This window comes from Heptranchias perlo, unplaced genomic scaffold (genome assembly GCF_035084215.1).
Source record: "Heptranchias perlo isolate sHepPer1 unplaced genomic scaffold, sHepPer1.hap1 HAP1_SCAFFOLD_1153, whole genome shotgun sequence".
Lineage (NCBI taxonomy): Eukaryota > Metazoa > Chordata > Chondrichthyes > Hexanchiformes > Hexanchidae > Heptranchias > Heptranchias perlo.
The window spans coordinates 1,494-12,669 of NW_027138378.1; the positions used below are offsets into that span (position 1 = coordinate 1,494).

Sequence of the window (11,176 nt, forward strand, 5' to 3'; positions counted from 1 at the left end):
CTCTCTCACTCTCTCTCTCTCTCTCGTTCGCCTCCCTCTCTCTCTCTCTCTCTCGTTCGCGCGCCCTCCCTCTCTCTCTCACTCTCTCGTTCGCCCTCCTCTCCCTCTCTCTCTCTCTCTCGTTCGCGCGCCCTCCCTCTCCCTCTCTCTCTCTCTCTCGTTCGCGCTCCCTCCCTCCCTCTCCCTCTCTCTCTCTCTCTCGTTCGCGCTCCCTCCCTCCTCTCTCTCTCTCTCGTTCGCGCTCCCTCCCTCCTCCCTCCCTCCCTCTCTCTCTCTCTCGTTCGCGCTCCCTCCTCCCTCCCTCCCTCTCTCTCTCTCTCTCTCGTTCGCGCTCCTCCCTCCCTCCCTCCCTCTCTCTCTCTCTCTCGTTCGCGCGCCCTCCCTCTCTCTCTCACTCTCTCTCTCTCTCTCGTTCGCCCTCCCTCCCTCCCTCTCTCTCTCTCGTTCGCGCTCCCTCCCTCCCTCCCTCCCTCCTCTCTCTCTCTCTCGTTCGCGCTCCCTCCCTCCCTCCCTCCCTCTCTCTCTCTCTCTCTCGTTCGCGCGCCCTCCCTCTCTCTCTCTCTCTCTCGTTCGCCCTCCCTCTCCCTCCCTCCCTCTCTCTCTCTCGTTCGCGCTCCCTCCCTCCCTCCCTCCCTCTCTCTCTCTCTCTCTCGTTCGCGCTCCCTCCCTCCCTCCCTCCCTCTCTCTCTCTCTCTCTCGTTCGCGCTCCCTCCCTCCCTCCCTCCCTCTCTCTCTCTCTCTCGTTCGCGCGCCCTCCCTCTCTCTCTCACTCTCTCTCTCTCTCTCGTTCGCCCTCCCTCTCTCTCTCTCTCTCTCGTTCGCGCGCCCTCCCTCTCTCTCTCACTCTCTCGTTCGCCCTCCCTCTCTCTCTCTCTCTCTCGTTCGCGCGCCCTCCCTCTCTCTCTCTCTCTCTCATTCGCCCTCCCTCTCCCTCCCTCCCTCTCTCTCTCTCGTTCGCGCTCCCTCCCTCCCTCCCTCCCTCTCTCCCTCTCTCTCTCGTTCGCGCTCCCTCCCTCCCTCCCTCCCTCTCTCTCTCTCTCTCGTTCGCGCTCCCTCCCTCCCTCCCTCCCTCTCTCTCTCTCTCTCGTTCGCGCTCCCTCCCTCCCTCCCTCTCTCTCTCTCTCTCGTTCGCGCTCCCTCCCTCCCTCCCTCTCTCTCTCTCTCGTTCGCGCTCCCTCCCTCCCTCCCTCCCTCCCTCCCTCTCTCTCTCTCTCTCGTTCGCGCTCCCTCCCTCCCTCTCTCTCTCTCTCGTTCGCGCACCCTCCCCCCCCCACTCTCTCTCTCGTTCACTCTTCCTCTCTCTCTCTCTTTCGCTCTCTCTCCCTTTCTCTCTCTCGTTAGCTCACACTCCCTCTCTCTCTCTCGTTCACTCTCACTCCTCTCTCTCTCGTTCACTCTCTCTCCCTCTCTCTCTCGTTCGCTCTCTCTCCCTCTCTCTCTCGTTCGTTCGCTCTCTCTCTCTCTCTCTCTCTTGTTCGCTCTCTCTCCCTCTCTCTCTTGTTCGCTCTCTCTCCCTCTCTCTCTCTCTTGTTCGCTCTCTCTCCCTCTCTCTCTTGTTCGCTCTCTCTCCCTCTCTCGTTCGTTCGCTCTCTCTCCCTCTCTCTCTTGTTCGCTCTCTCTCCCTCTCTCTCTTGTTCGCTCTCTTTCCCTCTCTCTCTCGTTCGCTCTCCCTCTCCCTCTCTCGTTCGCTCTCCCTCTCCCTCTCTCGTTCGCTCTCCCTCTCCCTCTCTCGTTCGCTCTCCCTCTCTCGTTCGCTCTCCCTCTCTCGTTCGCTCTCCCTCTCTCGTTCGCTCTCTCTCGCTCTCTCTCTCGTTCGCTCTCCCTCTCTCGTTCGCTTTCTCTCTCTCTCTCTTGTTCGCTCTCTCTCTCTCTCTCTCGTTCGCTCTCTCTCTCTCGTTCGCTCTCTCTCTCTCGTTCGCTCTCTCTTTCTCTCTCTCGTTCGCTCTCTCTTTCTCTCTCTTGTTCGCTCCCTCTCTCTCTCGTTCGCTCTCTCTCCCTCTCTCGTTCGCTCTCTCTTTCTCTCTCGTTCGCTCTCTATTTCTCTCTCGTTTGCTCTCTCTTTCTCTCTCGTTCGCTCTCCCTTTCTCTCTCGTTCGCTCTCCCTTTCTCTCTCGTTCGCTCTCCCTTTCACTCTCGTTCGCTCTCCCTTTCTCTCTCGTTCGCTCTCCCTTTCTCTCTCGTTCGCTCTCCCTCTCTCTCTCGTTCGCTCTCTCTCCCTCTCTCTCTCTCGTTCGCTCTCTCCCTCTCTCTCTCTTGTTCGCTCTCTCTCCCTCTCTCTCTCTCGTTCGCTCTCTCTCCCTCTCTCTCTCTCGTTCGCTCTCTCTCCCTCTCTCTCTCTCCCTCTCTCTCTCGTTCGCTCTCTCTCCCTCTCTCTCTCTCTCTCTCGTTCGCTCTCTCTCCCTCTCTCTCTCTCCCTCTCTCTCTCTCTCTCGTTCGCTCTCTCTCGTTCGCTCTCTCTCCCTCTCTCTCCCTCTCTCTCTCTCCCTCTCTCTCGTTCGCTCTCTCTCCCTCTCTCTCTCTCTCTCGTTCGCTCTCTCTCGTTCGCTCTCTCTCCCTCTCTCTCCCTCTCTCTCTCTCCCTCTCTCTCCCTCGCTCTCTCTCTCTCTCCCTCTCTCTCTCGTTCGCTCTCTCTCCCTCTCTCTCTCGTTCGCTCTCTCTCCCTCTCTCTCTCTCATTCGCTCTCTCTTGTTCACTCTCTCTCTCTCTCGTTCGCTCTCTCGGCTGTGAAGCCTCCCACAGTTGAACAGCCCGCCGACACTCGCCGGCTGTTTCCGGAGGGCGCTGCGCCCTACGAATTTAGGAGAGAAAATGGGAAGGTGGTTTTGGGTCGTGTTTGCGGACGGCCGCGTTATGAACCCTGTTTTGACCGGGCCTTCCTCTTCCGTCTGCAGGGATCAAACTGGGAATGCATTCAGTGCCCATGGCCTCAGCCTGCACCATCTACCACAGATTCTTTGATGAAACGTCTGTCCAGAACTATGACCCGTATTTGGTGGCGATGGCGTCAATCTACCTGGCCGGCAAAGTGGAGGAACAACACTTGAGGGCTCGGGACATTATCAATGTGTGTCACAGGTAAAGCCGTCAGCTCACTGTCCTGGTGTGGCTCCCTCTACACTGTCCCGTCAAACACTCCCAGGGCAGGTACAGGGTTAGATACAGAGTAAAGCTCCCTCTACACCGTCCCATCAAACACTCCCAGGGCAGGTACAGGGTTAGATACAGAGTAAAGCTCCCTCTACACTGTCCCATCAAACACTCCCAGGGCAGGTACAAGGTTAGATACAGAGTAAAGCTCCCTCTACACTGTCCCATCAAACACTCCCAGGGCAGGTACAGGGTTAGATACAGAGTAAAGCTCCCTCTACACTGTCCCGTCAAACACTCCCAGGGCAGGTACAGGGTTAGATACAGAGTAAAGCTCCCTCTACACTGTCCCATCAAACACTCCCAGGGCAGGTACAGGGTTAGATACAGAGTAAAGCTCCCTCTACACTGTCCCATCAAACACTCCCAGGGCAGGTACAGGGTTAGATACAGAGTAAAGCTCCCTCTACACTGTCCCATCAAACACTCCCAGGGCAGGTACAGGGTTAGATACAGAGTAAAGCTCCCTCTACACTGTCCCATCAAACACTCCCAGGGCAGGTACAGGGTTAGATACAGAGTAAAGCTCCCTCTACACCGTCCCATCGAACACTCCCAGGGCAGGTACAGGGTTAGATACAGAGTAAAGCTCCCTCTACACTGTCCCATCAAACACTCCCAGGGCAGGTACAGGGTTAGATACAGAGTAAAGCTCCCTCTACACTGTCCCGTCAAACACTCCCAGGGCAGGTACAGGGTTAGATACAGAGTAAAGCTCCCTCTACACTGTCCCATCAAACACTCCCAGGGCAGGTACAGGGTTAGATACAGAGTAAAGCTCCCTCTACACTGTCCCATCAAACACTCCCAGGGCAGGTACAGGGTTAGATACAGAGTAAAGCTCCCTCTACACTGTCCCGTCAAACACTCCCAGGGCAGGTACAGGGTTAGATACAGAGTAAAGCTCCCTCTACACTGTCCCATCAAACACTCCCAGGGCAGGTACAGGGTTAGATACAGAGTAAAGCTCCCTCTACACTGTCCCATCAAACACTCCCAGGGCAGGTACAGGGTTAGATACAGAGTAAAGCTCCCTCCACACTGTCCCGTCAAACACTCCCAGGGCAGGTACAGGGTTAGATACAGAGTAAAGCTCCCGCTACACTGTCCCATCAAACACTCCCAGGGCAGGTACAGGGTTAGATACAGAGTAAAGCTCCCTCTACACTGTCCCATCAAACACTCCCAGGGCAGGTACAGGGTTAGATACAGAGTAAAGCTCCCTCTACACTGTCCCATCAAACACTCCCAGGGCAGGTACAGGGTTACATACAGAGTAAAGCTCCCTCTACACTGTCCCATCAAACACTCCCAGGGCAGGTACAGGGTTAGATACAGAGTAAAGCTCCCTCTACACTGTCCCATCAAACACTCCCAGGGCAGGTACAGGGTTAGATACAGAGTAAAGCTCCCTCTACACTGTCCCATCAAACACTCCCAGGGCAGGTACAGGGTTAGATACAGAGTAAAGCTCCCTCCACACTGTCCCGTCAAACACTCCCAGGGCAGGTACAGGGTTAGATACAGAGTAAAGCTCCCGCTACACTGTCCCATCAAACACTCCCAGGGCAGGTACAGGGTTAGATACAGAGTAAAGCTCCCTCTACACTGTCCCATCAAACACTCCCAGGGCAGGTACAGGGTTAGATACAGAGTAAAGCTCCCTCTACACTGTCCCATCAAACACTCCCAGGGCAGGTACAGGGTTACATACAGAGTAAAGCTCCCTCTACACTGTCCCATCAAACACTCCCAGGGGCAGGTACAGGGTTAGATACAGAGTAAAGCTCCCTCTACACTGTCCCATCAAACACTCCCAGGGCAGGCACAGGGTTAGATACAGAGTAAAGCTCCCTCTACACTGTCCCGTCAAACACTCCCAGGGCAGGTACAGGGTTAGATACAGAGTAAAGCTCCCTCTACACTGTCCCGTCAAACACTCCCAGGGCAGGTACAGGGTTAGATACAGAGTAAAGCTCCCTCTACACTGTCCCATCAAACACTCCCAGGGCAGGTACAGGGTTAGATACAGAGTAAAGCTCCCTCTACACTGTCCCGTCAAACACTCCCAGGGCAGGTACAGGGTTAGATACAGAGTAAAGCTCCCTCTACACTGTCCCGTCAAACACTCCCAGGGCAGGTACAGGGTTAGATACAGAGTAAAGCTCCCTCTACACTGTCCCGTCAAACACTCCCAGGGCAGGTACAGGGTTAGATACAGAGTAAAGCTCCCTCTACACCGTCCCATCAAACACTCCCAGGGCAGGTACAGGGTTAGGTACAGAGTAAAGCTCCCTCTACACTGTCCCGTCAAACATTCCCAGGGCAGGTACAGGGTTACATACAGAGTAAAGCTCCCTCTACACTGTCCCATCAAACACTCCCAGGGGCAGGTACAGGGTTAGATACAGAGTAAAGCTCCCTCTACACTGTCCCGTCAAACACTCCCAGGGCAGGTACAGGGTTAGATACAGAGTAAAGCTCCCTCTACACTGTCCCGTCAAACACTCCCAGGGCAGGTACAGGGTTACATACAGAGTAAAGCTCCCTCTACACTGTCCCGTCAAACACTCCCAGGGCAGGTACAGGGTTAGATACAGAGTAAAGCTCCCTCTACACTGTCCCGTCAAACACTCCCAGGGCAGGTACAGGGTTAGATACAGAGTAAAGCTCCCTCTACACCGTCCCATCAAACACTCCCAGGGCAGGTACAGGGTTAGGTACAGAGTAAAGCTCCCTCTACACTGTCCCATCAAACACTCCCAGGGCAGGTACAGGGTTAGATACAGAGTAAAGCTCCCTCTACACTGTCCCGTCAAACACTCCCAGGGGCAGGTACAGGGTTAGATACAGAGTAAAGCTCCCTCTACACTGTCCCCATCAAACACTCCCAGGGCAGGTACAGGGTTAGATACAGAGTAAAGCTCCCTCTACACTGTCCCATCAAACACTCCCAGGGCAGGTACAGGGTTAGATACAGAGTAAAGCTCCCTCTACACTGTCCCATCAAACACTCCCAGGGCAGGTACAGGGTTAGATACAGAGTAAAGCTCCCTCTACACTGTCCCATCAAACACTCCCAGGGCAGGTACAGGGTTAGATACAGAGTAAAGCTCCCTCTACACTGTCCCGTCAAACACTCCCAGGGCAGGTACAGGGTTAGATACAGAGTAAAGCTCCCTCTACACTGTCCCATCAAACACTCCCAGGGCAGGTACAGGGTTAGATACAGAGTAAAGCTCCCTCTACACTGTCCCATCAAACACTCCCAGGGCAGGTACAGGGTTAGATACAGAGTAAAGCTCCCTCTACACTGTCCCATCAAACACTCCCAGGGCAGGTACAGGGTTAGATACAGAGTAAAGCTCCCTCTACACTGTCCCATCAAACACTCCCAGGGCAGGTACAGGGTTAGATACAGAGTAAAGCTCCCTCTACACTGTCCCGTCAAACACTCCCAGGGCAGGTACAGGGTTAGATACAGAGTAAAGCTCCCTCTACACTGTCCCGTCAAACACTCCCAGGGCAGGTACAGGGTTAGATACAGAATAAAGCTCCCTCTACACTGTCCCATCAAACACTCCCAGGGCAGGCACAGGGTCAGATGGCGAATAAATCGAAATAAACCAAATTAAATTTGGATTGGCCCGATCGCGGTCGTTTCTCCTGCTCTGAGTGTTGCCTTGACATCTGGGTCTGCGTGTGTGTTTCTGCGTCTGTGTTTGCTTCTTGTAGGTACCTGAATCCCCAGGACGAACCCCTGGAGCTGGACAATAGGTTTTGGGAACTCCGGGATAGCGTGGTTCAGTGTGAACTCCTGATGCTGCGGCTTCTAAACTTCCAGGTTTCCTTCCAGCACCCCCATAAGGTGAGGATCACGGGGAGCAGCTCCTTGTGGTGACGATCCCTAATCGCCCCTTGAGAAGGTGGTGGTGAGCCGCCTTCTTGAACCGCTGCAGTCCGTGTGGTGACGGTTCTCCCACAGTGCTGTTAGGAAGGGAGTTCCAGGATTTTGACCCAGTGACGATGAAGGAACGGCCGATATATTTCCAAGTCGGGATGGTGTGTGACTCGGAGGGGAACGTGCAGGTGGTGTTGTTCCCATGTACCTGCTGCCCTTGTCCTTCTAGGTGGTAGAGGTCGCGGGTTTGGGAGGTGCTGTCGAAGAAGCCTTGGCGAGTTGCTGCAGTGCATCCTGTGGATGGTCCACACTGCAGCCACGGTGCGCCGGTGGTGAAGGGAGTGAATGTTTAGGGTGGTGGATGGGGTGCCAATCAAGCGGGCTGCTTTGTCCTGGATGGTGTCGAGCTTCCTGAGTGTTGTTGGAGCTGCACTCATCCAGGCAAGTGGAGAGTATTCCATCACACTCCTGACTTGTGCCTTGTAGATGGTGGAAAGGCTTTGGGGAGTCAGGAGGTGAGTCACTCGCCGCAGAATACCCAGCCTCTGACCTGCTCTTGTAGCCACAGTATTTATATGGCTGGTCCAGTTAAGTTTCTGGTCAATGGTGACCCCCAGATGGTGGGGGATTCGGCGATGGTAATGCCGTTGAATGTCAAGGGGAGGTGGTTAGACTCTCTCTTCTTGGAGATGGTCATTGCCCGGCTTAAAGACCCTCAGCGATTCATGAAGGCTTGAGGAGATGGGGCCATTTACTTTGGAGAGACAAACTGATGGAGGTCTATCAACTAATTAACGGGCTGGAGAGCGTCGGTGTTGAGAGATTATCCCAGTTCAGGTTGGGGAAGGGGCGGGGGACACGGGTTAAACTTTGGGAGAGTGGGAATCGACTGGGCGTTTGGCGGTTCTGCTATTCCCAGAAGGTATCTGGAGTGCGTTCCCGGCTGGCGTGGTTGGTGCTGACTCTCTGCCTTCGAGAGGAGAAGCTGGACTGGTTCCTGACTGGGGCACATATAGAAGGGAAGTGTCTTTATGGGTGACGCGCGACCTCCTGGTCCGGTCTCGCCAAATCGGGGGAGGGGGGCGGGTTTTTGGCGCCCAAGCTTGCGACGTGACCTTTGACCTGCGCCCCCTCTCTCCCTCTCTCCTCAGTACCTGCTGCATTACCTGGTCTCACTGAGGAATTGGATGAACCGCCATTCCTGGAACCGGACGCCCGTGGTGGTCACTGCTTGGGCCCTGCTACGGGACAGCTATCACGGGAGCCTCTGCCTCCGCCACAGGCCCCAGCACATTGCCATCGCCGTCCTGGACTTCACCCTGCAGTGCTATGGAGTGGAGGTGCCAGGAGACGCCTTGGCCGAGAGATCATGGTGGCAGGTAAGTTGAACGGTCGACCAGGCGGGCGTTCAGCCGCCCAGGGCCCCCCCAAGCTCTGGAATTCCCTCCCTGAACCTCCCCGCCTCCTTTAAGACGCCCCCCCTCGTTGGGTCGCCTGTCCCGATACCTCCTTCTGGGAGCGCGGAGTCACGTTTCGAGGGCGCAGGTTTACGATGACGGTCTCAACGGACGCGCTGTCGTCGTTGTTTCTCTCGTTCTCGGCAGGTCTTCAGTGAGGGCGCGACGAGGCCCATCATCGACGCCATCGTGGCGGAGATCGTCCGCATCTACGAGATGGACGCCAAGCTGTGAGGCGGTAGACCCTCCTCCTCCCCGGCCCGCGGACGCTGACGCCTCTCCTCCGCTGACCGCGGGGGAGGTCCCGAGGAGGACGTGGCTCCCCGGGACGTTCCCGAAGCACTGTTGCGAAGCGGGGGGGATCCGATTCGACGCACAGCAAGATCCCACAGACAGCGAAAATGGCCGAATCTACCGTTTTAACGCAGGACTGCTCCCGTCTCGGAGGGGGGAGACGGGAGGGAAGCTCTCGTGGCCTCGCTACAGGACGGACCCCGGCCTCCAGGACCCACGGCCGTCGGTTCGAATCCCACTCCGGCCCTCGAGCGACAATGGGCGTCGCTGCGAGGGACTTCACTCTGTCATTCTTCGCTCCCTCGGGAGGGCCTGAGCTGCTGTCTGACGGAGGCCTCTCCCCGTTTCACTTTGTTCGAGCGTTTTGCTGATTTTGTTCTGAATGTGTTTCCGCTGATTAAAATATCTTTGTTGGTCCTTCTATCGCTGTGTTGCTCGGTCGGGTGACGTGCATGAGCGGTTTCGGCCTCTGTCCCTGCGTCCCGTTTGTCCGAGGCTCGCCCCCCCCCAGGGGGGGGGGTGAGGTCCCACAGATACCGGCAGCCCCGCTGTATCCCACCCTGGCGGCCCAGATAGTGAGCCGGCTATTCCGCTCTGGGCGGCATCGCAGCGGAACCTGGTCCCGCCCTCACCCTGTAGCCGGCCTTTTCCAGTCGGCGTGGGAACCTTCGATTAATTTCCCCTCTCTCTCTCGTTCATCCTCCTCCTCCCCTCCCTCTCCCTCCCCTCCCTCTCCACCCATCCCTCGCTCTCTCTCTCTCCCCTCCCCTCCTCTCCCAATCCCTCGCTCTCTCTCTCCATCTCCCCTCCCCTCGCCTCTCCACCCATCCCTCCGCTCTCCCTCCCCTCTCCCGATCCCTCGGCTCTCCCTCCCCTCTCCCGATCCCTCCGCTCTCCCTCGCCTCTCCACCCATCCCTCCGCTCTCCCTCCCCTCTCCCGATCCCTCGGCTCTCCCTCCCCTCTCCCGATCCCTCGGCTCTCCCTCCCCTCTCCCGATCCCTCCCCTCTCCCGATCCCTCGGCTCTCCCTCCCCTCTCCCGATCCCTCGGCTCTCCCTCCCCTCTCCCGATCCCTCGGCTCTCCCTCCCCTCTCCCGATCCCTCGGCTCTCCCTCCCCTCTCCCGATCCCTCGGCTCTCCCTCCCCTCTCCCGATCCCTCGGCTCTCCCTCCCCTCTCCCGATCCCTCGGCTCTCCCTCCCCTCTCCCGATCCCTCCCCTCTCCCGATCCCTCGGCTCTCCCTCCCCTCTCCCGATCCCTCAGCTCTCCCTCCCCTCTCCCGATCCCTCGGCTCTCCCTCCCCTCTCCCGATCCCTCGGCTCTCCCTCCCCTCTCCCGATCCCTCGGCTCTCCCTCCCCTCTCCCGATCCCTCCCCTCTCCCGATCCCTCGGCTCTCCCTCCCCTCTCCCGATCCCTCGGCTCTCCCTCCCCTCTCCCTCCCCTCGGCTCTCCCTCCCCTCTCCCTCCCCTCGGCTCTCCCTCCCCTCTCCCGATCGCTCGGCTCTCCCTCCCCTCTCCCTCCCCTCGGCTCTCCCTCCCCTCTCCCGATCCCTCGGCTCTCCCTCCCCTCTCCCGATCCCTCGGCTCTCCCTCCCCTCTCCCGATCCCTCGGCTCTCCCTCCCCTCTCCCGATCCCTCGGCTCTCCCTCCCCTCTCCCGATCCCTCGGCTCTCCCTCCCCTCTCCCGATCCCTCGGCTCTCCCTCCCCTCTCCCGATCCCTCGGCTCTCCCTCCCCTCTCCCGATCCCTCGGCTCTCCCTCCCCTCTCCCGATCCCTCGGCTCTCCCTCCCCTCTCCCGATCCCTCGGCTCTCCCTCCCCTCTCCCGATCCCTCGGCTCTCCCTCCCCTCTCCCGATCCCTCGGCTCTCCCTCCCCTCTCCCGATCCCTCGGCTCTCCCTCCCCTCTCCCGATCCCTCGGCTCTCCCTCCCCTCTCCCGATCCCTCCCCTCTCCCGATCCCTCGGCTCTCCCTCCCCTCTCCCGATCCCTCGGCTCTCCCTCCCCTCTCCCGATCCCTCGGCTCTCCCTCCCCTCTCCTGATCCCTCGGCTCTCCCTCCCCTCTCCCGATCCCTCGGCTCTCCCTCCCCTCTCCCGATCCCTCGGCTCTCCCTCCCCTCTCCCGATCCCTCGTCTCCCCCTCCCCTCCACCTCCCTAACCCTCTTGTCGATTGTCCAGTCTTTAGCACAGCTTCGCAGGGACCAGGGATGGACCCGAGAGGCCCCGGTCAGAATGGATCACCTCCCCACCGAAGGGCAGGCCAGTCAGTGCCTTGATTTAAAAACTCCTGATCACTTCCTTGCAACTCCTCAGAGCAGAGCACACAGCGGGCGACTCTTGGGAGCGCAGCGGCCGTGAACGCGGGCAAGCCGAGAA

General features: G+C 58.2%; 1 protein-coding gene across 1 annotated transcript; it reads left to right on the plus strand.

Moving 5' to 3' along the window:
* Nucleotides 1–2,893: 2,893 nt before the first annotated feature.
* Nucleotides 2,894–9,220, plus strand: LOC137307910 (cyclin-Q-like). Its single transcript, XM_067976950.1, has 4 exons — nucleotides 2,894–3,075; nucleotides 6,883–7,015; nucleotides 8,200–8,427; nucleotides 8,653–9,220. The coding sequence occupies exons 1-4, from the start codon at nucleotides 2,906–2,908 to the stop codon at nucleotides 8,737–8,739; spliced, it is 618 nt and encodes a 205-aa protein (XP_067833051.1). The 5' UTR covers nucleotides 2,894–2,905; the 3' UTR covers nucleotides 8,740–9,220.
* The last annotated feature ends 1,956 nt before the right edge of the window (nucleotides 9,221–11,176 follow it).

Coding starts and splice junctions, on each gene's coding strand:
- LOC137307910 (XM_067976950.1), top strand. CDS start 2,906: ATGCATTCAGTGCCCATGGCCTCAGCCTGCACCATCTACCACAGATTC. Junction 7,016..8,199: donor CCTTCCAGCACCCCCATAAG/GTGAGGATCACG, acceptor CTCTCTCCTCAG/TACCTGCTGCATTACCTGGT. Junction 8,428..8,652: donor CCGAGAGATCATGGTGGCAG/GTAAGTTGAACG, acceptor CGTTCTCGGCAG/GTCTTCAGTGAGGGCGCGAC.